Source organism: Haemaphysalis longicornis, unplaced genomic scaffold, assembly GCF_048455015.1.
Source record: "Haemaphysalis longicornis isolate Haplotype H1 unplaced genomic scaffold, Haemaphysalis longicornis Haplotype H1 scaffold_198, whole genome shotgun sequence".
Classification (NCBI taxonomy): domain Eukaryota; kingdom Metazoa; phylum Arthropoda; class Arachnida; order Ixodida; family Ixodidae; genus Haemaphysalis; species Haemaphysalis longicornis.
Genome location: NW_027526293.1, coordinates 367,312 through 394,419, shown reverse-complemented (window position 1 = coordinate 394,419; position 27,108 = coordinate 367,312). Strand labels below are relative to the sequence as shown.

At 47.0% G+C, this 27,108-nt stretch overlaps 1 protein-coding gene across 3 annotated transcripts; it reads right to left on the bottom strand.

Annotated features, from left to right (window-relative positions):
• Positions 1-1,320: 1,320 nt before the first annotated feature.
• On the bottom strand, positions 1,321-16,881 carry LOC144166913 (bolA-like protein 1). Of its 3 annotated transcripts, none has more exons than XM_077696362.1 (6): positions 16,496-16,881; positions 14,461-14,561; positions 13,984-14,035; positions 9,237-9,301; positions 6,915-6,983; positions 1,321-2,471 (listed from the first exon to the last, which is right to left on the bottom strand). In XM_077696362.1, exons 1-6 carry the CDS (start codon positions 16,518-16,520, stop codon positions 2,382-2,384), a joined length of 402 nt encoding a protein of 133 aa, XP_077552488.1. In that variant the 5' UTR covers positions 16,521-16,881; the 3' UTR covers positions 1,321-2,381. The 3 variants fall into 3 exon arrangements, with proteins under 3 accessions (XP_077552488.1, XP_077552487.1, XP_077552489.1); XM_077696361.1 differs by having other exon boundaries at positions 14,461-14,511; XM_077696363.1 differs by having other exon boundaries at positions 14,461-14,511; positions 16,506-16,881.
• Positions 16,882-27,108: the final 10,227 nt, after the last annotated feature.

The window sequence follows — 27,108 nt, the reverse complement described above, 5'->3', positions numbered from 1 at the left end:
TGTACCGGGCAGGCAGGTTCCACTTGTCTTTGGCATGGCTCAAGAACATGCTGAAAAGTTGGCTCTGGCTGCAAAAACGAGACTATATTACTGTAAAAGATTATTCAAATTTGTTTTTGTTCTCATAAAATTGAAGTTCCAAAAAGATTTAGTTCACAGTGATTATTTAGAAGCTTCATGCACAATGAAAATAAAAAAAAAATGTTACCCTTTTTTTGTTGACTTTGGCTTCGAGACAAAAAAGAAGCCATATGGCTAGCTAAGCCAAGCAGGCGAGGAACGTCACTAGCTGCAATGGCGCTGCCCACGGTGGCCCGCGAGTGCAGCGATCGGTCCACTCACACTGAATCCAGGAGGAACCGACCGCTGGAACTTGATTCTTCAATTCGGGAATTTGTTGCCAGTTCGCTGGGATTTAGCCACCGATAAGAATGGTGCCCCTGATGTTCTCTCATGCCCACTGACCAATCAGATATGCTGGCAGCGCTCTGGGAAATGATGCACACTTGGCAACCATCCAAAAAATTCATTTAGCCAAACACCTCGCACTACCCTGCCAGCAACTAACAGCAAAGCATTCAGGGGCAGAACCAAGCGAATATCCAGCCCTTCCAGTGCCCCATTGTAAGTGCTTACAGCCTGGGGATTCCGGGCATGCGATATTCCGTGCCAACATAGGTGCAAGCTCGGCACTTGCGGTATGATGCAGAACATAAGCAAATGTGTTGACATTCAACACCTAACACCTAACCCAACTCCTAAAAGATACCAAGCAACCCTTATATACAAAAGAAACGCAGAATTGAAACAAAAAAAACATTTCACAGTAAGAGAGATCCCAAGTCTAGGGGAAAAAAAAAAGACACTGCTGAAGGTTGGACCCTGAGTGTTTGCTCTAGAGCCCACAATTCTATCCCTAGGCTATAAAGACCCAACAGCGAAGTTCTTTTAGCACATGCTTAAAAGAACGGAATGAGTGTCCCAAGCGAGTTAGTAGGTGGCACTGGGCACGCAGAGGAAGTGCCGGGGCTGTATCCACAAGGGAACAGAATCTCGCTCCAGGCACTCCATGGTGAATGCGATTTGCAGCTCCTTACAAACCTCTTTACCAAAGAAAGCCTGGCTGGCAGCACCAACCCCAACAACGTGTGCTTGCAGAAGCACTGTACATTACATGCAATTACTTAATCATGTGAGACCAGCAGAGAGGATCATGCTCAGACACTAAAACTGGGTCAAGACTGCATGACCCCATACCTAATCCTGTGACAATGTGTGGGATAGAGGTGTGCGAGTATTTTGAACTTCAAACACTCCACCAACAGTAGGTTTCTTTTATTTGTCATTTTGGACTTCCCAGAACTTCTCCAGGGCAACACTGCACTTTAATAAAACGTAATGTTGCACATCATATTTCTATTGCGAGAGCAGTGCTAAAATGCCGACGAACCCCCCCGAAACAGGGAAGTAAAAAAGACCGAGTGTTTGCTATTAGATTTGATTTGCACCAAAGTTTAATCGCTACAGATATTCAAAGTATTCAAATTTTACAGCAATGAACGTTGGCTCTGCCAAACAGCATGCAAACTTTCCAACTTTAACAAGATTTGTTGCTCAGCTAGTTGGTTCATACTTGAACAAAAAACGTGCGGCGCTAGACAGACAAGGATGAAGGTAACAAGGAGTGTTCTTGCGGTTGGCTTTTTTGCACAACGCCAAAGCTGTACAGAGAAGCATAGCACGTGCAAGCCTGCCCCATCTCCAATGTTAGCTGAAGTGGGTAACAGTACCAGCGTTAAATTTATAAGCTGAAAAAAAAAAAAAAAAAAAAAAGCTTCGCCTGAACATAGTGGCGTGAGTGAGGAACCAAGAGTTATTACTGCTGGCATGCAGCAAGGTCATACCAGCCCCTAGCATGACTAGCCTCTTTTCAATGACTGCAGGGACCAGGCCAATATATACTACTCCTATTCGCAGCATGCTGAGGAACCTGTATTTGTTCATGGCAATGCATGGTAAATTTTTGTTTAACTGTTTTGCCATATTTTATTTTAAATCTTCTGTGGCATTTGCATATGAGTGCATAAACACCAAGACGCGGCAGGTCCTGAATGCCCGAGTTATTTTGTTACCATGTTTTAAAAGCTCTATCTACACTAAAGCAAAGATATTCACACACAGAAATATTCGACCCAACTGGTGGCCACTTTTTACAACTCGCACTCCATTCACAGTCCCAAATTTGCTATTTGCACGCCTCTAGGGGGGAAAAAATTGGGCCAATGTGTGAAGAACCCATTTCACACCTCCAGGTGTCATTTCAAGTGGAACACACAACGATCGTCGCTGCATGCACAGCCTGTCCCGACTATTCTCACAGCTCAGCTCGTGTCTCGGCCCTTGCTCTTCATTCCCCCCAGGCAGGGTGGCGAAGTTCCCGTCTTGGACTGCCACTTGTCTGGTGTGGACGTCTGGTGGGAAGAGGAAAGGGGAAGAGTAAAGCAGAACGCTCCATGTTAGACAGTAGGCCCAATATCCCACAAGTAGTGCAGTTTAAATCAAGGCTTTGACGGAAGCCCACCTGGTCGGGAACGGTAATTGCAAAAATAATGCAGACGCCTAGCACAAGAGAAGAATGGTATAATGACGTTTTGGCCCCCCGAATAAGAGCCCTGTTCACAGTGTGATCAAGGTTCCTGTTCGGGGGGCCAAAACGTCATTATATTATAGTACTTCTTTTGTGGTCAGCATCTGTGTTATTTAAGTAGTTACTCGTTTTTGTGCACCTAGTAAGCACGAGACACCCAAAAACAAGCTGAAGCACTCTGAAATATTGAGCTCAGCACTCTTTCTCACTGACCTTGCACCAACAAAACCTTGTGGTGACGCCACATCTTGTCCAAATGCTAAGCGAAGGCTGTGCGAAAGTACACAGATGTGAGGTGTAGCTTTGTTTGCATTTTGCCTCCTTTTGGCTGCACCACAGTGATGACGTAAACGAGGTACGAGGCGTACATCAAATAACACCTGTTTTCGCCCCTTCTCGCGTAGACCTGCACATAAGGAGGAGCTTGAGGAAGTTGGGTCAACCAGCCGTAATATAGCTCCCAACAGTGGAAGAGTGTCGACCAGACTATGTTCACTGCAGAATGTAGGCTGTATATGGTGGCGATGGGGGTCAAAGATAATGGCCACTAGACGGGTGTGAGTGTTTCTGGGAAATATGTGAGGAAATGGAGGGTATCCCATGGCTGGGCCAGGTGTATGCTGCTGCAACAGGAGAAGCCACAACTACAATTGATGCAGCAGCACACACACCTGGATCTGAGCCTCTCCTGAACACTCTCAGCCAATTAAAGGCTGTTGTCTTTGACACGCTTGCCACCAAAAGCAGCCTGCATTCTGCACTGAACTTTGTCTGGTTAGCACCCATCAGCTGTTCAAAACTGGACCACAGCTCATTAATCCCCCACGGCAGACTCTCCATCCTACCAGCCACATTGTCAGTAGTCTCCGACTTGCCTGTGCTGCACTGTGTGCTTATCACAACAAGTGCAATGTCACTGAGCTTCTCATAGGCCAGTTGATGTGAGAAACATCAAAAACAAGTTTCATTTGGTCACACTTCATAGAGCACTGAAAAGGCCAATCGTGCCAAGGCATGTGCAGCCTTTGAGGGCTTGTGGCCTCAATTTGCATCACAGGGACAACTTGTGAGAGCCAGTGCAGCAGCACCCTGGGTACGATCGGGACACCAGTCATCTGTGGGGGCCACCCACTAGTGCGAGACGTCAGCATGTGAGGGTGGCAAAGCAGGTCAGGTCTGGCCGATTGCTAGTCGCAATACCAGGAGGCCAGAAGTGAGCATCACGGATGGGCAACAACAACAACAACAACAACAACAACAATAATAATAATAATAACAATAATAATAATAATAACAATAATAATAATAATAAAGCTTGCATGGAAGGCATACCAGCTCAAATTAGAGGGGGAAAAAAACAGAGAGAGCTAGGTGGCTGCTGAAGAGAAGAGAGACAAAAGCTAGAACACGCAAGCAACACCGTGACTAACAAAAGACATGACGGGAAGAAGACGGACAACTGGTGGTGCACTGAGGTAAGGGAATTCTGTGGCAAAAAATGGCTTTTTGACTGGGGCAGGACAACCGTGAGTGGAAGTCCCAGTGCTAGAAGGCTGGCGGACGACGATGAGTCAACAATTTCAACGTGATTGCGTTATTAGGCTCAATATTTTATTTCTCCGTGGCTGTTAGCCGCCCGCTATTAGCCATGCTCGTCAAGCGTCCGCGGAAATACGTCACTGCTGCCAACCGGAAGCTACGACTGAGGCAGGCAGATACGAAAGCTCATCTACGTCTGGAATAAGCGCAGCACCAACTGATATGTGGAAGGAAGGACACCGATAGCACCGCCAATAAAGGAAGGACATGCATTTTCAGCAGGTGAAGTGCCTGCGCAGTGAAGTTTGTTCGACGCCCAGTCAGTGGTAACATACTCAACAGGCACAGTCGCCAGCCGCGCTCGCAACAGACGCCATCCCACCAAAGCGTCTTTTCACAGGCAGATAAAAAAATATACATTTCTGGTAATTCACATGCCGAAGCTACACCTGGGCTACAAGGCGCACCGTAGTGGAAGGCGCTGGAACAATTCTGGCCACCTGAAGTCTTTAACGGGTGCCGAAATCTTGACGCATGGGCATTTCAGTTTTCTGCTTCCATCAGCAAAACGGCCACCACGGCCGGGAATCGAACCCGCATCCTAAGGACCCATGGAGCCACCCCGGCGTGTTTTCCACTGGAGCCGATGCCGGCACCAACATTAGGTCACCTAACTAAAACGGGGGGCAAAGGATTATCGCCAGTCCCTCAGAAATGAAGGAAGGCATTGGTTATGAGCAGAGACGAACTAAAATAAACCCCAGCATATGGGGTCTAATCACATGAGTTTTCAAACTGCTTTCCCATATTCCCGTCGCTCTGTCTATGCTGCATCTCAGTTGGAAAAACGACGGAGGGCGCCACACGGCCAAGTAGAAAATTACCCCAAAACAGGTACCGACGCCCTCCGAGAGAACTACCATGTCAGGAACGGTAATACTCTTTAAGCCACTGATCATGAGCCAGATATCGCACAGCCTACCGTGCCACAAAATTTACCCGCACCGTAGAAAATCAGAGAAACGCCATCATCAGGACAGCATGTAAGGCAGCACTCAACCTCACAATTTTGACTGCGAGACTGACTCACAACCGGTGCACCACCAGGGTAAGAGAATGGAACATGAGAGATGGGTCCAAAATAAGGGGAGGGGCATTAACTAGATGGAGGGGATGAGATGACAGTTGGATGCAGAGAAAGGACTCGGGCAGCACAAGGCAAGAGTGGTAAAAGCCAATGGGAGAGGCCTCCCGTCCTGCAGTCGACCTAAATAGGAAGTTGGTGATGATGACGATGAATAGGCCCAAAAATTGTGCGTTCATAATGCTTTAGAAAAAATCAGAGAAACCACTCTCTTAGCACCAAGAAAGCGGCTGGAAAAAACAAAATCAGAACGGGCCACTGTACAGAAAACAGGCACCCAGTCTGAAAAGGAACAACTGCAAGCCGTGAAAGACATGTCACCAATTCAGCGACTCCGCATAAAAACTCTCCTCTACGAAAAATGTGGATCAAAACCTACACAAGAACAGGCGATATGGCAGGAAGTTCATGTGAGGGAAGTTCCAAAATCATGAGACCACAGTATGAACAGACTCTGGCAAGTACGAAACAACGAGACAGGAATTCTCGTAGTTGACTACTTAGGCAATCTTCGAGACTGCATGGCTCTTCTATGTACGGGAACAAAGAAACAGGAATTGGAGACATCCCTTTTGCAATCTGACTGATGGATTTATTGAATAGAAACGTAGGCATCATTGCAGACTCTAAAAGGGCATTAGACTGTTTTCTGCAGGCCGAATATCTAAATGCTTCGGTAAGACACCCTTCCCAAATTCAGAAAGTTACTAGCGTCTTCTGGACGCCCGTAAACAAGGGTAAGGAAGAGAATGAGGCACCGATGAAAAGGGATGCGAATTCACATTCCGTGCTCCTTGCGACCAATACTACCGCACTCCCCTCCAAGAAAAACGCTCAGAACGCCTCCTCATCCTCCGTCTAGGAACACGATTTTTCCCCTTGGTACACGGGGGTATCAATGCCAAAGAATCACATATTCTGTAGAAGATCAGTGCGAGGTGATGAAAGGGCAAGGGAAGGAGCTGCTGCATCCGGTGCCCTACGCTTCAGGTTCCACCCTTGAGCTCCCTACCATATCTTTACCCCCTTTTCCAGAACCTCCACTATTTCTTCCGTAACAAAGACCTTGACACTCCCTCTCTTTCTCTCTTTTTGCAAAAAGAAAAAATATTCTGTACGGCCGCGACATCAAAAAACAAACACGTTGAAAAACTGACACTGACACCTTCTCGCCCAAACTGACCAACACCCTGCAGCCGCAACCTCCACTTTCACTCTCAACATCTTACGCCACAGAATTGCAGGGGGCCTTTGTCTCTCCTAGCCCACGGTGATTAAAAACCTTCGCTGCGAGTCTTTTATCTTCACTGACCTCGGTGCTCGTGAAGCACAGATTGTAAACAGGGCAACTGGTTTCAAAAACGCTCCCTGGGAGTCAAAGTAATGCTATCGCACCTTACATATTAAGACCCAAACGTAGATGTCACCTGCAACTTTTTATGGAGACGAGGCAGTGGGTGCCAATTCTCATCCTCTCACGCTGAGCAGTGGCCTTTGGAAGCCCACACCGAGCATGTAAGACGATAAATCAAGGCAACAATGATGTGCCAGCCTCAAGACGCTGCTCATGTGAGTGTAGCTCACCTCAACTGCCAGGGCGTGAACCGGACTCTTCAGCTCCTCCTTCAGAGCGGCATACACCATGGCATGTTGCTGTCAGAGAGAGAGGGAGGCGAAAGAAAGGCGCTGTGGACTTCGCAATGTGAGACAGCACAAGTGTAGAATACACTACTAGTACTTGGAAAAATCTGCAACTGCCCTTGTGCCGAGTCAAGTTAGCCATGTGTGCAGCATGAGAGACGTTGACTGACAACTGTGCTTGCTCTCGCTGGAGATGACAATGTGCCTTCATAAAATGCCCCTTCGATTCGACGAAGTTGGTGGGAACCACGAATATGCGATGTTTGTTTCACAGGTCGCTTCACAGCCATGTACACAGCTATGTACATGGAATGCCCCAGATGTCCCAAAGCAGACACCAAGGGCACGAACACTCTCGATGGGAGCACAGCTGGGCACCAGCCCCTTTTGTTTGCACCCGCACACTGTGAGCGCTTGCAGTTTGCAAACATGTCCACCAACATGCAAACAAAATCTGCATGCCGAATATGTACCACGTATTGGTCGTCCGAGTGCATCTGCATCTTTGTACCTGTGTCCTAGTGGTCTAGACGTGGCTTTCATGCTAACAAAGACTGGAGCCGACGAGGGAAAATCTCAGATATGCATCCACCCCTGAATGGCAACTGTGTGGGTAGCACATGCATGCACACACACATATATAAACTTTTACGTCAGGGCCTTACACTACGATGCAGCAGGCTTTTACGTATTTTTGAATTTCATTGACTATGGGCAATTAAATCCCGAAAGCTCGCACATACGCTCCATACAGCACTCATAGGCAAGAGTTCAAGGACATTCAAGGTCTTTCAAGGCCTTATCAAGCCATTTTGAAGTGTGCAGAGCAGCAAATGTAGGAACTTTTTACTACTGCTTTGCTAACGCACTAATTTGTTTATTTATTTGCTTATTTTTAATACTGCCAGTCTCTTTTTGAGACCACAGCAGGTGGGCGTACCGATTGCACGTGCACGTAGCCCATAAATAAATCACTTCAGAAAACAGAAACAGGAATGTAGTACAATGACAGTCACCACAAAAGTGCAAGTACATACTAAAAATATACGAATTAAGTACTCTTTCAGAGTGTGTGAATGTTCGTGCCGGGTTACACGGGATTCTGATGGAGGGATGTACAATGATGTGTCGATTTTATGATGGTTGTGAAGTAGCTAAAAAAGAAATTTAAGGTGCACTTGTTTTGTTCAAATCACTAGTGCTTGGAGGCCAGAGCTTGTTAACACATTTGTGGGAGAATCGGTGCGCTTTCATTCGTTGCAGATGAATCTAGCTGCCTTCCTCCGTACATTTTCCAGTTTTTTAATGTTAGTGAGTACAGTATAAGGAAACCATACCGTGAAAGTGTATCCCAATACTGGTCTAACATAGGTAGTATAGGCTAAAAGCTTTGCAGATTGAGGGGCCAGCCGAACTTATCTGCGAAGATGCACAGAGCAAATGAAGTAGTATTAGAAATGTGCGCACCCAATCTAAGGTTCGAAGTAATAGTGACATGTAATATTTTTGTTCATTCACTTTTCCAAGCCCAGTGCCTTCAATGCTGCAGTCATACTGGATAGCTTCTTTCTTTCGGGTTACCGTCACACATACTATTTTTGAGGGGTTAATCGACATTTGCCACATGTCGCACCAGTTGGAAAGACGGTTTAATGACTGATAAATCGTTTAAAAACAGTCACTCTGAGTAAAAATCTCTTTGGTATAACGTCAACCTTTGGAAGTGGATGAGTTTGCACCCACCCACAATAATATTGAGGAAAGCTTAACACAAGTCATGCCATTTTGAACTTTTTCGAGCACCAGGAGTGCTCTGAAAACACAGTCCTGTAAAGTGAGGGACGTCAAATAACAAACAATACCTCCTGTCGTCCCCTAAACTTCTCTACTGCCCAAACAATGGAACATTTTTCGAAGACAGGAGAAAATTGCACGGCTAGAATTGAATTGACACATTCAAGGTTTTTCAAGAATTTCAAGGACCTGTACACTCTGCTTACAAAGCCTCACTTAATAAGAGCTTCTGGCACTGCATATTGCTCGTGAGGACGCAAGGCCTTGCAAATGAACCATCCTGCTCTTTTGAACACACAAACCAGGTAAGGTAGGGTGCACGAGCCATTTGATGTCTCCCGAAATCAAGTGGCCCTGCCAAGTGAGGTAGTGCACACTGCCACCGAGAAAGGCTTACAAGCCTGAGAGTCGAGTCCCCGCCACAATGCATCAATCGATCCTGGTCGCATTTGCAAAGGATGCGTCACTCACCTGAACCAGACTTTTGCCTTCAAATGCAGTCGAAACCACAGTCACCCGGAAATGCGTCTCAGACCCTAAGACGGAAACAAAGAGAGAGTGGCCAGGTTAGAGGCTATTCTGCCCGGCTTCCCTGCAACGCTGCGCACTTATTTTGTTGGCACAGTGCACCACCATTTCACTAGATCCCCTCTTCCCCACCAGTGCGGCTGTGTTCCTAGAAATGTGCATTCAATAAACCTGGTCCCCGGCCTTCCCAACTGTTGGCCAAGATAGGACTACAGCGGGTCCGGAAGCACTGTCAGTAAGCTCTGTGACGGTCAGGTGAGGTTTGTAATGGAAAGGACAATGACTTTCACTTCGCATGGGATAAGTTTGACCCCTAAGCGGGAAAACGCAATGACTGAGGCAAAAGCCATGCTAGCACAACAGCCCACGCCAGCTTCTCCAGCACTGCTTCTCAGTGGAAATAGGCTGTGTGATCTCTACCAAAACCTGTCCCCTCCCCCAGAGAAAAGCACTTGCACAGAATCATTTCAGTGATGTTAGTCGCGTTACACGTGTGTAAGCTCCCCGCTGCTCTGCATAACAGTTGGCAAGAGACAGCAGAGTGCGCTGCTCAATCAAGCACCTCTGAGCCACTCCTTCAGCCAAGCGATGGCACTACCTGTCCAAGAGTTGCAGGAGGCTCTGACTGAGCAGAGGGAGGCTCCTGTGCCCCAAAACTAGGGTAAATGGTTAATACAATGCGATCAGTTTCAGATGGGACTCGCCACGGTTTTTAAAACAAATTTCTGCGCATGTGTGCATGACTGAGACAGGCGGGGGAGTTATTAAAAAATACCAGCTGTCCTCACCTGTCACCGTCCTCGTCTCCTTTGTGCTAAAGCCTCCCATTAAGTATGCACCAACTCGTCCAACAACATGTTTTCTTAAAAAGTAAAAAGAGATGTCCATGCACATAAGCACGACTTGCATGCCCAGGAATCTCGGGTTATCCGAATTAATCAAAGCCCTCCAGTATACAGCATGCCTTAGTCGAGGTGTTCTTACAGCACTGCAACCTGAAGTTTTGTGCTTTTTTACTTTTTTAAAACACAAGCGAGACTGAAAGAGCGAGACGTGGCCAATAACTGGCGTCATCACTGGATGTTGCTTCATCCTGAAGAAGCAATATGGACCCAGTTATCTGTCCAGCACAGACTATGCTGAGCCTCAACAATGACGCCAGTGTCACAAGCTCTTGCCCCGAGAAGAATGTCTCCTGGTCTTACACTGCAGTAGACCCCCTGCTTGATTAATTCATTGATTCATTCATTGACTGGTTGATTCTATGCTGCACTACTGTTTTAATTTTAATGCTGCTCATAGCAGCAGACTCAAGCTAAATTTTTTCCACAACAAGTGTTAGCTGCCCCACACTATATTCTCCCCTCTGCATTTCTTCCACCAGCATTCAAATATACTTTGCATCATATCTACAGCCTTATACTAGGTTACTTTCCTAGTATCACCTTTAAATCCTAGGGCTTCAGGAAGGCAAGTATTTCCCACAGATGGCTTTGGATAGATACAATAACATTCCAATGCAACTTGCCGAAACGTATGTTTTTTTCCCACAGACCACGCATACCCCATAATTTTGTGCATATTTCCCCACAAAACTCCTCATTCTCAAGCATCCTGCTCTAGCCTCCAAAAGAAAAGCACTGCATCACCGAGATTTTCCTTGCTGATATCAAATTTATTTGCCTTGTACGTCTATTATTGACGAGTTCAATTCACTTTTTTCCCTCTATTTTACTCCGAGCTTGTCAAACTTCAACCGATGCCCAGCCCATATCTCCCTGAACTGCTGCATTGGTTGTTTGTTTCACTGCACCCCTGACGCCAAGTGGCCTAATGTTCTCTGGTTTAATTCTAGGCATGATAGTGCATCTCCATTCGCAAATGTGAGGCATGAAACCATAATGCCTTTTCGAATCAATCATACTACTTTGCACTTGTTGTACCTGCACTGAGCTCTATGCTTCATCAAAGCTGCGTTACACTTTACTTTATATTTAATTTAAGTTGTTTGTCATGAGTGCGTAAGTAGTTTGTCCCATCGTTTACCTACAGTCACAAATGTTTGTACCTATGCCTTAACTCTGTGTATTTTGCAATGGTGGATTGACACTGCATCAGTGCTACCACATTAAAAGCCATTAATCCTGGTTTTCTGAGCTAAAATTTAACCTGACGTTAGTGGCTTTCTGGCCACAAATATTTGCAAGCAGTTGCATACCTTTCTAGTTATCAGCTACAAAAACAACACTGTCTGTGTATAGCACTTCGAGAATGTGCTGTTCCACCACCTTTCCTTGCCAGATGTGTGTAAAGTTGAACCCTAACTGACTTTCTTCTAGTTTTTTTTTTCCCAACTCTGGCATGCAGAGCATGAAGAGTTTTGGTATCAAAGGGAATTTCTGCTTCAAACAGCAGTGGGTGTCAACTGACCTCCTGCTGCGTGCATCTGTGCCTTTACCACGTCAGGTGCACCCTACTATCTCAATAAAGTGCCCTGAGGAATTCATCATCCAGGCCGGGGCATTTCAAACTCTCTGTTAATGTTGTCAGAAGCCCCTTTAACGCCCAAGAATGTTACCCGTAATGGTCTCTCCTGAGCCTTCGAAATTTCAATGCACTGCGTTAACACAAAAAAATTACCACCCAAGTGCCAGTGTTGTCTAAATATGCTCTGCAGTTTCCCGAGCATACTATTCCCTTCTTGACTGACTAATTGTGGGGTTTAACGCGCTGACGCTACACCTTGGCTCTGAGGCGCACCGTAGTGGAGGGCTCTGAATTAATTTCGTCCACCTGGGGATCTTTGACGTGCGCCCAAACCTTGACACATGGGAGTTTTTGCGTTTTGCCTCGATCAGAAAAGCGGCTGCCGCGGCCGGGAATCGAACCCGCGTCCTTGGGCTTGTTCTCCGACTTCCTTAATGCAGAGTTATAGGCTTCTAGTACTTGTTCTTGATGTGACCCGTACCTCTGCTTCTTCGCCATCCCACTCTGCTCACCTGCTTGTCGCAGACCACACCGTACCGGCTTTCTATGTGGGAGCATCATCTCGACTGAAGAACAGCCCAAACAATAAGAAAGAACTGTGAAGGCAAGCCTCTGGTATCCCTGTGCTCTGTATGCCCTTGCACAGCTGTGGATGTGCTCGCATTGGACGGGCACACCACACAAAAAATAAATACGTCTACAATGCTTTGTATCACTCAAAAGACCCTTTGCAAGTTGTAAAGTTGGCTTTTCTGCACAGCCAGCCCTACCAATACGGAAGCACAATTGATGAACAAGCCTGCCATGCAAACCGTGCATGTCAAGAGCGCTGTAACAAGCATGGCAGGCAGGAATATTTTACTGCCACCAACTTCTGAAGGCCGACACTGCTTCTGCTTCACGAAACCAAGCAGGCTAGGCTTCGCAGAGAAGCCAGCAGTATTTTGTGAGGGGTAGTATGCAAGTGGTGCCAGGTCAGCACCGCTGTGTTGTACAGTGGGGTCCACTGTTAAAAGGAACAAGCGAGTGCGTGGTCACGAGGCTTTGCGAAACACCACCGTGCTGAGAAATGGAGGAAATACATGTGAGTTGACCATGGGAGGTGGGAGCAGTCACCATGCTGCCATGTTGCTCAACTTGCGACAGCTAGAACATGTCGCACTCGAAGGCAGATAAAAAATAATTTTATATTCTTACTGTAATGTAAGTGCACCTTCTTGCAGCCTTCCTGATATGTGGTGCTCAACATGTCAGCCTTCTTCTTGTCCACAACCGGACAAGTATCGTAATGTTCGCCGCACCTTTCTTGTCGCACTAGTCTGGGCTCAGGCACAATGAGAAAACCCGCTTGAAACTGCTGCTGGGAACAGCGCTCTGGTGCCTGCAACGCGAGTTCCTAAGTTTGTGATCACCAGTGGGCGCCAAGATAAACCCACATCTAACACACCATGCCACACGTTTCAAAGTTGTCCTTGCCTTCTAATGTACAGAGAGCAGCTAGAAATAAACTCCCTAGGCTTCTGGTCACGTAGCTCTCGACATTCCCCTTCAGAAGGGCCACCATACAGGACTTGCAGTGTTTGTCCATCAGTATTGGCCCATGAGATGACCACCCTGGCAGCTAAGCAAGCTTGGCCATGACTTGCTGAGGACGGGCAGTATATTTGGACCTCCCAAACCTGTGGGCTGAGTTTGTCCCCCTTAAAGTGAAAAAGTAAGGCAGGAAGTACAAAGTAGCGTCTCCACATGCTAGAAGGCAAGAATGTTTGAAATGTGCTATGCTTCTCATGCCCCACAAATGCTAATATTGTTCTTTTTTTCTCAGCTGAACATTGCCCTCATTTTTGTCACCACATCAACATTAGCTGGTGCACGAAAGAACATCCAGTTGAACTTTTCACAACCAAGAGCAACAAGTTCAACAGCCAGTACTGTAGCAGCTAAGGATGTGGCCTCTCATTTTTTGCCCACGCACAAAGCATCTTGACATAATGTGTGCTGTAGGACATTTCACCCATAGAGAATCTGAAGGTTTTAACACACCAACTGAAGCCACAGTGCCAAGCAGGCACCTAAACAACTGTGTACGCAAAGAAGGCGAAAAGAACGCAGTAATAAAAGCTTCATGTGCAAGTCTGTCACCACGCAGGACAGATGTACACAAAGCACACGCAGAATGAAACAAACAATCAGTGTCTACTACCTTTGGGCACACTATGCATGTAGCTTTCATTTTCCACCATGAGCTCTTGCGGCTGTTGCGAGAAAAGGGGGGGAGAAAAGAAGAGATTCATCGACTAGGCACTCGTTCTTGGATACCACATGCAGGATGCATGGACCAGCATGAAAGTGGCCCCAACAACTCCACCGACTTTTGACATACAAGCTGTCAGAATGGCACGCAGAAGAAAGCAAACGCTCAAAAATGTGCATGCAAGGCTGTGTGGGCTACAACGACTACAGGGAGCAGCATTCAGCAGGCAACATAACCGCAATACATCACAGGCGCATTCGGCTGGTCACAGGGCCAGTAAAAATCGCACAGTGCCTTGGTTCTCGCTGCAGAACGCAAGGGCTTGCAGCTTCCCTGATGCCGTATGCTTAGGTGCAGCCCATGCTGCCAGCACCACTCAAGAAGACACATGCATGTCGGGAAATGCGTACAGCCTGGCTGACTCACATTGAAAGCCTCCTTCAGCTTCGTCACTATCTTTGCTTCGGTCGGTCCACCCTGCAGCAGTGGAATAATCATCTCCTTTCTCTTTGCCCCTAAAACTGGCACTGCGTTATCCGCAGACACCATTAAATAAAACATTGCATTTCTGTTTGTTATCCCTTCTGTAATGCTCAAAACATGCCACTGAAGGATACGTACATTTATGAATGGTTTTAACTGGTTGGAGCACACACAAAAACAACAAATGAGGGGGCAGGGAGAGAGGTTCTGCACTGAGTCAATAACGGCCACTAGACACCCAGAGACTAGGGGATCCTTAACATGCAGTGAAATCGTGTACACGCTAGCACTTCCATGTTTTATCTCCAGCACCTAAGGCTTTAATTTTACCAACAATCAACGCTTGGTTTAAAAGATGTTCTGAGCTATTTGCTATATGTTATTACCACTTCACAATTGAAATGCCCCACAGGAATTGCAACAGTGAAGAATAAACACAAGGAATGCCTCTGACGTTCGAGTCATTGCAAACGATTAAAATATCCACTAAAAATGCAAAGTCACGCCATGAGCCACACTATAGTGGACGGGTCCAGATTGGTGTCCCAAGCTCACGTCATGACAATGGCTGTACGCAGGCAATTTTGTCCCCTCGGTGGCTGACCTTTCAAGAAAATAAAGAGGACGGACTAACGTGGAGGAGCTGGAAGTGTCTAATGAAATGCAGGCGCATTCATGGTATAAATACTGGACCTTTGCCCCAACAAATGCACACCTTTATGCATGTACAACTTCACAAAGAATACAGCCATCCCAGAGAACACCTTGGCATGAAACCGGTACTTTGCACCTTCAATTAGGCCGCTAGAGAATACTGTAGTTTTTGACTGCCTCCGCTTCTGCAGCCCCCTCAAATGGCTGGTTAGCTTCAGATGATTGCGTAAACACCCCCGTTTAGGCCTAGCTGTTCATAACTGGGGCCGTAATGAGAAGCCCGCTTGCCGTTCGTGGGCGAGACAGGTGCAATGCTCCATTAGCTCGAACGGGAACTCTCCCCAACCACCTCCTCACGCACATTTGCCAAGTGCTTGCCGGCTGGTACTTGCGCGGCCATATGAACTGGTCACAGAAATGAGAAATACTCTTAACAGACGTACATGGGAGTTTTCATTTGAATTACAGACACTGGAAACTCCTTGACTGGTCCAAATTCTTTTGAGTGACCTGCATGAACTGCAAGGTCGAGCGACATTTGGGTGCGCCTGCTACGAAAGGATGTGGCTAGTGCTACACTCAGACGCTCCAGCCCAGATCACACCTTCTTCACAGCTCACGGTGAGAGCAGCCTGTACTGATGTTTGCACAACGGGCCAATCCGCTTCAACTCCCTGAATGGCCAGGACCACTGGTAATGGTTAATTTCTATCCAGCAATACACTCTGACGATGCCTACGTATGGACCTAAATTTAGCGATGATTCGAGCTCCATCTGAAAGTAACGTGCGTTACCTCCAGACGGAAGTGTCTAGCGCAAGACACTCCCAAGGATTATGGCAGGTGATCCGCGACACTGGTTGGGACAGTGTTACTGAAACAGGCGGTAGAATGTCATTTAAACGTTGTTTTAAAACGTTGGCACCCTTCTGAGCCTTTCCGAAATCGTTTCTCGCGCCCCTTTCAGAAAAAAAAAAAAAATCACAAATACTTTGACGCTTCTGGGTAGCTGCTCAAGATGCGAAGTCTTAGAGGACCGCGCATGCACACTTCCGCCACAAAGGAAGTGATCGCTGTTTTTTTGCTTTATTGCGGCATCGCAATATTTTCATCCCGCAAACGTGGGATTGGCTAAATTAAGTGACGAAATACATGATTCAAATATTTATATTCTGGAGGTTTTAAGCGCCGTAGCAGCACCTGGGCTATGAGGCGCACCGTGGAGGGAGCTCCGGATCAATTTAGACTACCCGGGGATCTTTAACGCTCGCCGAAACTACGAAAGAAATCGTTCAGATTCTGCGACGGTAACAATGCAACTCACAGACGCAGACCTTGTGGCATTGCATGCCCGGCTGAGCGCCAGCAGACGACTTCGGGGGAGTAAGACGCAACGCTGCATCATGAAAAGTTTCTAGTAAAAAAAAGTATATTTGCACGTTTCGTGTCTGCAACTTTTACTTGTCCTTTACTCTAGCCAGTTCGAAGCAGCAGTGAAACCCATTCGGGCTCCTCTAGAAGTTTGCTTGCCGCTAGCGCTTATTGTGTGTGCCTTTAAACGTAGTCTTCAATTAAGGAATACAGCATAAATCTCAATTAGAAATAAAAAAAGGCAAATTACGCGCTAGGAACAATATTTTCAGCTTGAATGCGCGCAATCGGAACGAGAAGTCGCGAACGTCAGGAGGCTGCCATGTTTTGATAACCATGGCGGTCGAGGTACCGTGAAGAATAGAGTTTCTCACTAGCCTAAATTTTAAACAGCGTAAAAAAACATTATGGAGATTTAGTAAACTTTATATACTACGATTTTAAAAATATATGTTTTATAATGACACTCGGGCAAAAGTCTATGAAAGGCCGGAGGGAGAAAAGCGTGCGAAGGGGATGATGGGAACAGAAGCAACCTCTCCGCGGGAAAACAATTTCTTTCTCTATGACTGCGCTGCTACCGAAATGTAGAGATGCGAGAACTCTCAGGTGTGCGCGAGTTAGGAGAGCGTCCGTGGAACGATTCACGTAGTCTTTCAAACTGCTGTGCAGCGTGGAACAAAAGGCGTTTGTTTTGATCGTTTTGATGTACTGCACGCTCCAGGTACATTGAGGAAGAAAAGAAGCGCCGTGGGAACCTTGCTGCTCTTGAGAAGGTACGGCTGAAGATTCGTGTTTCGCGCAGTACACGTGCTATTAGCCACAGCTCGCAGTTGCTCTTATTGTAAAGTACAAGCACGCAGAAGTAGAATTGTAGTCGTGGAGGTGACCACAAACTCAGCCGCTGTGGTCGAAAGCGATCAGCTGTAGAGTACGGCCCACTCTTAAAGGGAACACGCGAGCGCGTGGCCGGCGGTCCGCGGAGCGCTAGCCTGTCTGATGTTACTTTTTCTTACCGTATTTATTTGATTATAAGGCGAGGGTGCAGTTTGGAGAGAAAAAAAATCGCCATATACAGGGTGGTGCGACGATAATTGGAACACTTTAAATTTTTTTCCTGAACTAACCGCCGCTCTGTTCGCGCTCAAACTTCACACGAAGGCCGCATTTTGTGGTCTATTTCGTTTGACACCGGGAACAACGACGCTACTTACCTGGTTATTCTGAAAATAAATAAAAACGATTTTCGCCTATGGGGAAATGGCGGCAGATTTGGACGCGCGAGCCAGCGCAAGTTGTTGATGATGATGATGATGATTAAAGGCCTCCCCCGGCCTCCCCTTTGAATCGGGGTGATGGCGTGCGCCATCTAGCCTATCTTAGTAGTTTGAATTTAAATTTAGTCCCTCCGCTCAGATTTCTTTTTAATTCTGCCCTGCCGTTACCCCTGGCTGGGCTGTTATTTTATCGACTTCCCTGCTTTTTTTCCACCAATACTCTAGCCGCTGCTTAGTAATACCTACTGCTGACCAGTTAATGTTTCCATCTATTGCGAAGCCCAGTGCCTCAGGAAGTAGGACTTTTCCCCCAATTCTATCCGGCTGAATCTTTTGGCATCCTATTACTATGTGGTCGATTGTTTCTTTATCCCTGCCACATACAACACATGTCTCATCCTGGGACGAATATTTGCTCATGTAAGTTCGAGTTCTCAAGCAGCCAGCCCGCGCCTCAAAGAGCAACGCACTACCTTTATTGTTGTCATAAAAGTTCTCTTTCCGGATCTCTTTTTTGCTTGCTTTGTAGATTCCCAGGGATCCCTTCTCTTCCATCCTCTCTTTCCACATGAGCGTCTCTGTTTCCTTCACTTGCTTTTTAACTGCCCCCCCTTGTTTATTTGCCGCGGTCAAGGTATATTTAGTCGCCAGCTTTCGCGTCCTCTTCCGCCATTGGGTGTCCACACTTTTAAGGTACACGTACCTATGCACTCTGGCTGCCCAGTTCTTCTCATCTATATGTCTAAGCCGCTCCTCAAAACGTATCTTACTTTGCGCTTCCCTCGCCTCAAATGAAGCCCAACCCATATCGCCTTGTACCGCCTCATTTGTAGTCTTACTGTGAGCTCCCAGTGCTAATCTGCCGACTGCCTTTTGGTTAATCTCCAGTCCCGACAGGATATCGGACTTTAAGCATAATACGGCATTAGAGAACGTGAGCGCCGGCACCATTACCCCTTTCCAGATGCCTCGCACTACCTCGTACTTATTGTAACCCCAAAGTGCTCTATGTTTCATTACTGCTGCATTTCGTCTCCCTTTCAGCTTGAGGTGTTCTTCATGGGCATTCAGGTCTCGGAACAACGGCGCCACCTGGGGTATGCAAAACAAAAGGCACGTTTGAGATTCACGGTAGGAAGGAGCCAAATGGTGCAGCAGACGGTCAGAAAATGCACCTAGGAAGGAGCCAAATGAGCTAGCAGATGATCAGAAAACCCGCTTTCACATTTTCTGATCGTCATATGGCAATGTTTCGAAGACGCGTTTGGTCGCCGCCGCGGCTTGCTTTATAAACCCGTAGCCGCGCTGGTCGCGGAGGATATATGTAGCAGATATAGTGCTCATCTCAGGACAAGACGACCCAGCCTTAAATTTTTTGTCCGGTGCGGGCCCCCAGGTATACTTTTGTATTATATATGTACTTTCTTTGTAGAATGTTCGTGAAATTTACGCGACATTGCTTGCCCAAGCTAGTGATCAATATCCGAGGTATTATGTCAGCAATCGTAACTGGCGTGCTGTCAGACATGAGTGCTCCGCTGGGATATATAAGCGCGCACAAATCCGGTTTGCATCATGGTGTATAGGAATATCATGGCCATATGAGGAAACGCTCCTTACAGAGACACTGTTAGTAAATTTCAGGGCAGTGGAAATACAATCAGTTTCATGCATATGGCGGCTTCGCGACATTGGTCTGTGACACACACCTGGAACACATACTGACCGAATGTACCACACTAAGATAGCGCCAGAAACGTTTAGCCTCTCATAAATACACCACATTTGCGAACCGAGAGATTGCTCCACATTAATGTGTCTTTCGAACGCATGCAAACGGGAAATCTCAGTCTCGAACGTGCCCCAAAAGCAGCGGCGACACTGGGGAGTGGGCCGGCGACTCCTGCGGCTGTTTTCGAAACGGACCGCTAGGGGGATTTCAGTGGCGCCCCTACAGGCAGCGCACGAGGCGTATAGTCGTAGTGGTGCTGGGCATGCAGACGCTCCTTTTCCTCTCACTTCTTTCTCTCCCTGCTCCTTCACGGGGCTGCGCCTTCCCCCGTCATTGCAACAAGCTGCGCATGCACGAAAACGACCTCTCTCGGCCCGCTCGCAGTGGCTGCTCGGGCGCTCGTGGCATTTTACTTTGCCTACAAAACGTCTAGGGGACAGTGCAACTGCGGCGAGAACGACGACAGGGGAGCTCTTTTGATTTGCATTCTCGTTATGGGTAGTCGGGCTTTAGTGTTTCGATGCACTCTGCTTGACAATGGGGCGCCATCTGTTAGTTTAACTTGTAACAGTGTGCAATGCTACATTTTTGTGGCCCTCTACATCAGCACCGCGACGTGAGTTTTAGTAGAACGTTTCGTCGTTTTTCCATTGCAATATGGTAACGCTAATTCGCCATCTGTTGAATATTTTGTGAAGCGAGCTGCCCATTAGCCCTTCTGCCAGAAGTGTGCCTAGAGCTTTTACGAGCACCCAAACCACAAACAAACGCCTTGGTGCGGGTATGGAAAGAAAAATGTGCATAATATGATAGAAACATCATTTTACCGAAGTACACACCCTAGTGGAAGCATAGCAGCACACAACACCCTGAATCAAAAGAACAGGTTTGACACACATTCTATTCAACTTCAAGACAATCAAGAAATGATTTCGAACAAACACATCATCACGGCATGCGCTTTGAGGCCATAGTGCAAAATTAACAGGCGATCGACTGCCTCCTGCCTGTGGTGAGGGTGGCGCTCGCTTCTTGCAATTTACGGGGGCAAACAGGTCATTTCACTCTGGTGCAAGCTGAGGAGTACTTTAAAAGAATCGTGCACACTCTACATACCTGGTGCAGGGCAATTGAATCGTCGCTAGTGATAATTCCAACATAGTAAGCACAGTCAACCTTTAGGAGCACGCCGTCGCATTTCATCGCCAAGCGAACGCGACCACAATACACACAGCTTTCGCCGCTGGCCTGGGTGCAAAACTTCGTTCAGGCAGACAGCGCTACGTGAAGGAGCAAAAGGCTTTCCAAAACAATTGATTGATTGATTGTAGGGTTTAATGCGCCGACGCAACGCAGGCGATGAGGCGCGCCGTAGTGGAGGGCTCCGGATTAATTTTGACCACCTGGGGATCTTTAACGTGCGCCGAAATCTCGAACACACGGGCGTTTTTGCTTTTCGCCTCCATCAGAAAAGCGGCCACCGCGGCCGGGAATCGAACCCGCGACCTCGTGCTCAGCAGCGCAACGCCTTAGCCACTGAGCCACCGCGGCGGGTGCTTTTCAAAACAAGGCACTTTCATTCGATATTCAATATGAGCCACGACCAGCTAACATGTTCATCTTGGGCATCTGAGTATAGAAATGTGGAAGCTTCAATGAATACAAAATATGTGGAGTAAGTGCTGCTTTCATTCAACAGGACTAGACTAACGCCCCCACTTCTTCTAGGGTCCATTCATGGTCAAATAAATAAATAGACGTGTACTAATAGGAATCTCATTGTGTTCTAACTTTTGTTTCAAAAATTTTAGCTTTACAGCTATATGCTTGGAAGTCAATCCCAGCACCTGTACTCTCACCTAACTTGTGTAAGGAAATAGGAGCAAACTCTGTTGTGTGGAGTTTACTTGTACCAAGGGACCCTCCCAAGGGTACCATGGTCAGTAGGGTTTTCTGAGCATCTAGTACACTCCTCTTTATGCGGGCCCTCCTCAGTGGAAAAATTTGTTTTAGCCAGCCATACTCTTGTTATACAGTCCGTGCCCACTGCATGGACCCTCTTAATCCGAAAAAAAAATGTCCGCTGCATCCGAATAAAAATGGGCGTGGGGGGGGTGTACAGTAAAAGCTCGATCGTTAATTCGGATCTCACAGGACCGGAAAAAATGTCCGAATTATCCGAATGCCGAATTAATGAATGAATAGGAAAAACAACATTAAAATCACGTTGGAGAAGCATACCTGTATTGGCTGAAGTATTTTGTAATAGCCGTCTGCTTTTTCGCGCAGATTCCGGCTGACATTACAATTTTTCTTAACTCTTCCAAGTGGCCAACAGCACACAAACTGTCGGAACTGCTCAGACAAACGTCCTCCAATATCAAAAGCGCCTCAGAGACTTCTCGTGAGGTGCGATGATGTCGCGGCCGCACCTCCTCGCATGACTCTTCGTAAGAATCGTGGTTGATGACGATGGCGATGCCTCTCAGGTTTCTGTTTCACTCCAGTGGTTCCAGTGCTGCAAATTTACCACACTTTTGTGAAGCGGCAGCCGTCAGCATTTGGCCGAATTAAGCGGTGCGGGGCCGAATTCTGACGAAATAACGAAGGTTTGGTCCCATAGACTAACATGTGCTTTGGCCGGGACCAATAAGCTGTCCGAATTATCCGAATTAACGGGTGTCGAATTAACGAGCTTTTACTGTATATGAGGGCAAATTGGGAACTTTGTCCAGTATTGCATATACATGCTACAGACAATTTGTCTTCCTACACACCTTTCGCATCTCTGCACAGCGTTCATGCAGAGGAAAAGAATCGCCTTACGCTGTTTTCAAAGTTAAGCAGCAGCACTTGAAAAAAGCCTAGCACATGCGGTCGAGTGTGTAGAGGCGCACACTTAAAGGTACCCTGCTACACTGTGAGCACTGCAAGTAAACCTGCACGACGTTTAGATTCAACTGAAAGGAATTCCTGAGCCAAACATTGCACGTGCGCGTGAAGTGGTGAGCGCGCAAATCGATGTGAAAGACGCGGAAAAACCAACCGCGCTCTCTTCAGTTATCCTCATTATGCACCCCTGGCATGGCCTAAACGACGTCACTGAGGCCATGGCTGCCCATTGGCTGTCGCTGGTCAGCTTCACGGCTTATTTTTCGCATTCCAGCAATGATCCGCCGCCGTCGGCGGTGTGTGTCAACCTCTTCTATGCCTGACCCTGTTGGCACAGTTTTGACGTTTCTCTTGTGTTTTGAGTGACAAACTCAATACTCCCCTTTCAACCAGACCACTCGACAACAAACGTTTATTGCTTCAAAAATGCCCTAGCAGCCTGAGCGCGCGCTTGCGAGCAGGCAGCCATGCCTGCTTTTTTGAGGCACCAAACCGGAAACCATACCTGCCAGGTTTCCCGAATTTTCCGGGAGACTCCCGAATTTTCATGGTTTTGTACAATTGTACGACCGAAACAAAACACTCCCGAAAACGCATCTGTCTTTGGCCAAATCTTTTTCCCAGTCTGGCCACAATGTGCCGGAGGTATACCTGACAATCCAACCCAACACCAATCGGCATCGTTATCAGTGAAGTGCTTAAAAAGCGTAGTCGACCATGCGCAGACGGTGAACCTGTTCGTCCCATTGTTAGTTTACTGTTGATAGAAGCGCAGCACCACTGCCGCTTTCATTTACGCACGAGCACGGCCGTTCTGAAGACTTAGCGAGTCTCCACTGGTGTGGCTTGTTAGTTTAGACGAAACAACAAAACAGTTCAGTTCCTGCTGTTTTGTATTGCGCTTGCAGTACTATTTCCAGGACTTTCTGAAAGGGGCGGCGTCAGCCACGTCGAACATTTGAGTGGTGTAGCTTGTTGGTAGTTCTGACAAACAGTTCATTTCCTGCTATGTTGTAAGTAAATAAAAAAATGTGTGTAAGGTTACCCATTGTGTTGTTGCTGCACCCCCCCTTCCCCCCCCCCCCTTGTCAGATCTCCCTAATGCCATTCCAGAAAACCTGGCAGATATGGGAAACACCACCAAACGAATGGCCTTCACAGGACGCAGGAAAGGTCTTTACCACGAGGTAGAGAAGGAAGTCGCCGACTTTACCCAGGAGCAAAGAGAGGGTGGAATGCCTGTGACGATGGAGATTATTATCTCCATCGTCTCCAGGCAAAGGCGAGGGAGATTGTTAACATTCGAGGCATCGTGTGGGCTCAGTTCAAAGCCAGCAGGGGCTGGATCTCTCGTTTTATGAAGTTGTTTGCGGCTCGGGTTGAGCCTGCGAGTGAGCATTGAGCATGCCATGACGAACACCGCAAAAAGTAAAGTGCATGTTCTAGTCTTGGTCCAGTGCCTTTTTTCATTCAACTTACATTTGAGGTAATTTTTTTTATTTTCTGACCTTCTGACTTTAGGGGGTCGGCCTAGAATCGAAGCCGGCTTATATTCGAGCACATACGATACTAGCAAAACAGCACAGACAAAGTCATAGATAGCTTTTGACGCTGAAATTTAAGGAACGAACGTTCACACTCCTGTGAGCTCCCCTTAGGACACACATGCACTCGTATAACCCACTGCCATATTCCATCAAGGAGTGCGGCAACACTTGACAGGTTCACTACACTACTAGCAGAATGGGATGCAATGAAGAGCAGGAGAAGACACAGAACGCCATGAATGGACAGATGAGATGACAAAAACTCTGGGAGGCAGCAGCCCTTATTCTGCAGCTAAAAGCCATTGATGGAGATGGTGATTGCGACCTGTTCGCATATCTGCCTCTGCCAATGTTGCAGTGACGCAGCTGATGCAGGAGTTGGAGCAGAAGGCACCGGCACCACCAGTTGCTGCCAGCATACCACCGCCTTCACCAGTGGCATAAAATTACCAGATCTTGTGACCAGAATGCATGCTCTGCATGACCGTGCATGCATGATCTAGAAACTGTGCATAGTTAACCCCCTTTTTATTAGTGCTTAAGAGGGAGAAAAAAAAAAAGTTGCCAAGTGTGGGCGTTTGTTTACCTGCTAGCGGGCTTCTCTGGTAAGCACTTGGAGCTCCAGCACTTGGCACTTTACTATTCCCTGTTCCTCACAGGTCCCTGATGGCCCTCATAGCCAGCACCAGGAAAACACCTGCACCCGCCACGGCTAATGCAAAGTCAAGTGAGCCTCTCTCTGCCTCTCTCTCCAAATTGTCAGTGAGACAACTTTCCCTCCAAGGCTGCCTAATTTATCAGAAGTAGTACCACACAGCGCATGCCCCCCCCCCATGTTTTGGAGCAATTTCTGCCACGCTTTGAGACGCGTTGTCTGAGTGCAGGGTTCGCACAGGTCCTTGAAAACCTTGAAAACCCTTGAATTTAGAAGTGTCAATTTCAAGGCCTGGAAAGTCCTGGAATTTTTAAATGGTCCTTGAAAACCCTTGATTTTTCTGGGGAAAACCAATGGCCCTATCTTTTCACAAGAATGTAAAGTGTTTGCCGTGAATTTTAGGTGTTAAAAATGTAAAGAAACATTGTAATAATCAAGTTTCAGTGTATTGCGTGAAATTACGAGTTTGGTGGATTCTCATTATTACGAGGCAATATTGGGAGCAGCACTCCTAAATAGAATCCATGTCACAATACAATCCAGTGAAACCCGGGTTCTGTTCTCTATCTTGCATGTTCCATCTAGTCTGTGGATGGCCGCTCATTGCGTGTTTGCTGTGTCTCATACGCTCCATCTGCGTTTGCTTTTACGTGCAAATGGTGGACGTGTACATAGTTCATCCTGCCTTGCAGCAACACTTGCTGAGTTAATTTCAGCTGATACTCTTGCTGACAAAGCAAGAGATGCAGGCAAGAATAATGAATGAAGTTTTGAAATCAAAAAGCCTCAGCAAAACACCAAGAAAATACAAAAACCTCTAAATACCAACTCTTAAATAAAAAATAAAGCTGGGGGAGCATTCAAGAACCTGTTAGTGCCTATCTAAATGTGCACTAATGTGCTTAGGTATTGGGCAATAACGAAATTTTGCATTGTGTTGAAAAAGTTGTAAATAATCCCAGATAAAAAATAAGATGGGACCTTGAAAATGTGTTTTCTAGTCCTTGAAAGTCTTTGAAAACCCTTGAATTTTTGCTTTTGAAGCCCGTACGAACCCTGTTAGTGACGAGACCATCTTGTGAAGTCAGTGTGCCACTTCTCACACCTCCTGAATGGTGCTTCTTGCCCAGAGGAAGACCAGCTTCAGTCCAAGCTGATGGAGGAGTTGATGGAGCAGATCAAGAAGGGTGTCCACCTCAGGCCCACCAGGCCACTCCCGGATGAGGTAAGGGGGAGGGCAAGTGAGTGGGTGGGTAAGAGTGTGAGAGAGAGAGATGCGCATTGCCGACCTGTGCCGGAAAACTTGAAACTGCCAACACTTGTCAATGCGGCCATGGTCTGTGCTGGCAGGAAATGAAGCCTGCAGAAAAACATCGCTACACAAGCGCGTTAGGGGCCACAAGCAAAAGGAGGACTGGCTTCAAGACCCAACAGCCGCCTTCACCTTTGCTGCTGAATTTTGTGCCCTCACTGTGCAAGTTATGGCCATATTTCCAGACATTTGAATTACAAGTGTCCGGCATTAAGCAGCTTGTTCAGCTTGCATTCCAGTTTGACAGCGAGTGTTCCCATCTGGTAATACAAATCCCGTGCGAGCTGGACACTTTACGTTGGAAAGAGAGAGGGAGTATGCATTAGCTCGATGCATTTCCAAAAAAATATGTGCAAATGTTAATTGGAAGACAGAACACACTTTTACCCCTAACACTTTGTCACTGACTATTCTGCGTAACTCGGAAACCTGTTCTTGAACAGACTGCATTTTTACGCACGCAGACCTGCTTTTGTGGGTTATGTTTCACAATGCCATGGCTCTGGGTCATTAACTAATGCCTGCGGGCTTTCTTCCTTGCCTGCAATCCAGGAGCAAGACGAGGAGTCGTCCCCAGAGCCAGCCGTCAACGAAGTGCTGAATATCTTGGTGAGTGGCGGTGCTGCTGAAGCTACCCTGTGGCAGGGTGTGGTAGCTTTTATTGAACAAGCAAATAACCATCGCAAAACTAATATAAATAAGCGGCACTGTCAAAGCCAATTCAGTAATTGACAGCTACGACTGATTGCAAAGAAACAAGGGTGCATTATTATGTCCTCATTGTGCGCAAACCCACAGTGCAGAGGCTGTTCGCTGACAGCCTTGCTCAGCTGGACTGCCACTGAAATGTGACCAGAGGCAAACAGTTGGGAAGTGTGCTATCGTACGCCAACACACACTCTCATTGCAGGTGTCTAACTTGTCTTTGCTGCTTGCACATTGACTTCAGCGGGCTCTTATTAAAGTACTTAATAAGGATGTGAAACAAGAGCTCTAGGTGCAGAAGTTATAATGAGCTGACTTTTTGTTTGCTTTTTGCGTGTTTTTGAAAAGAGACGCAAGTTGTCTCGCCACGAATGTGAGTGATAACGCTCAAGCGGTGGCAGCACTGCTTGGCCATTCTTGGGTTATGCGTTTTTAGGGCGAGAACG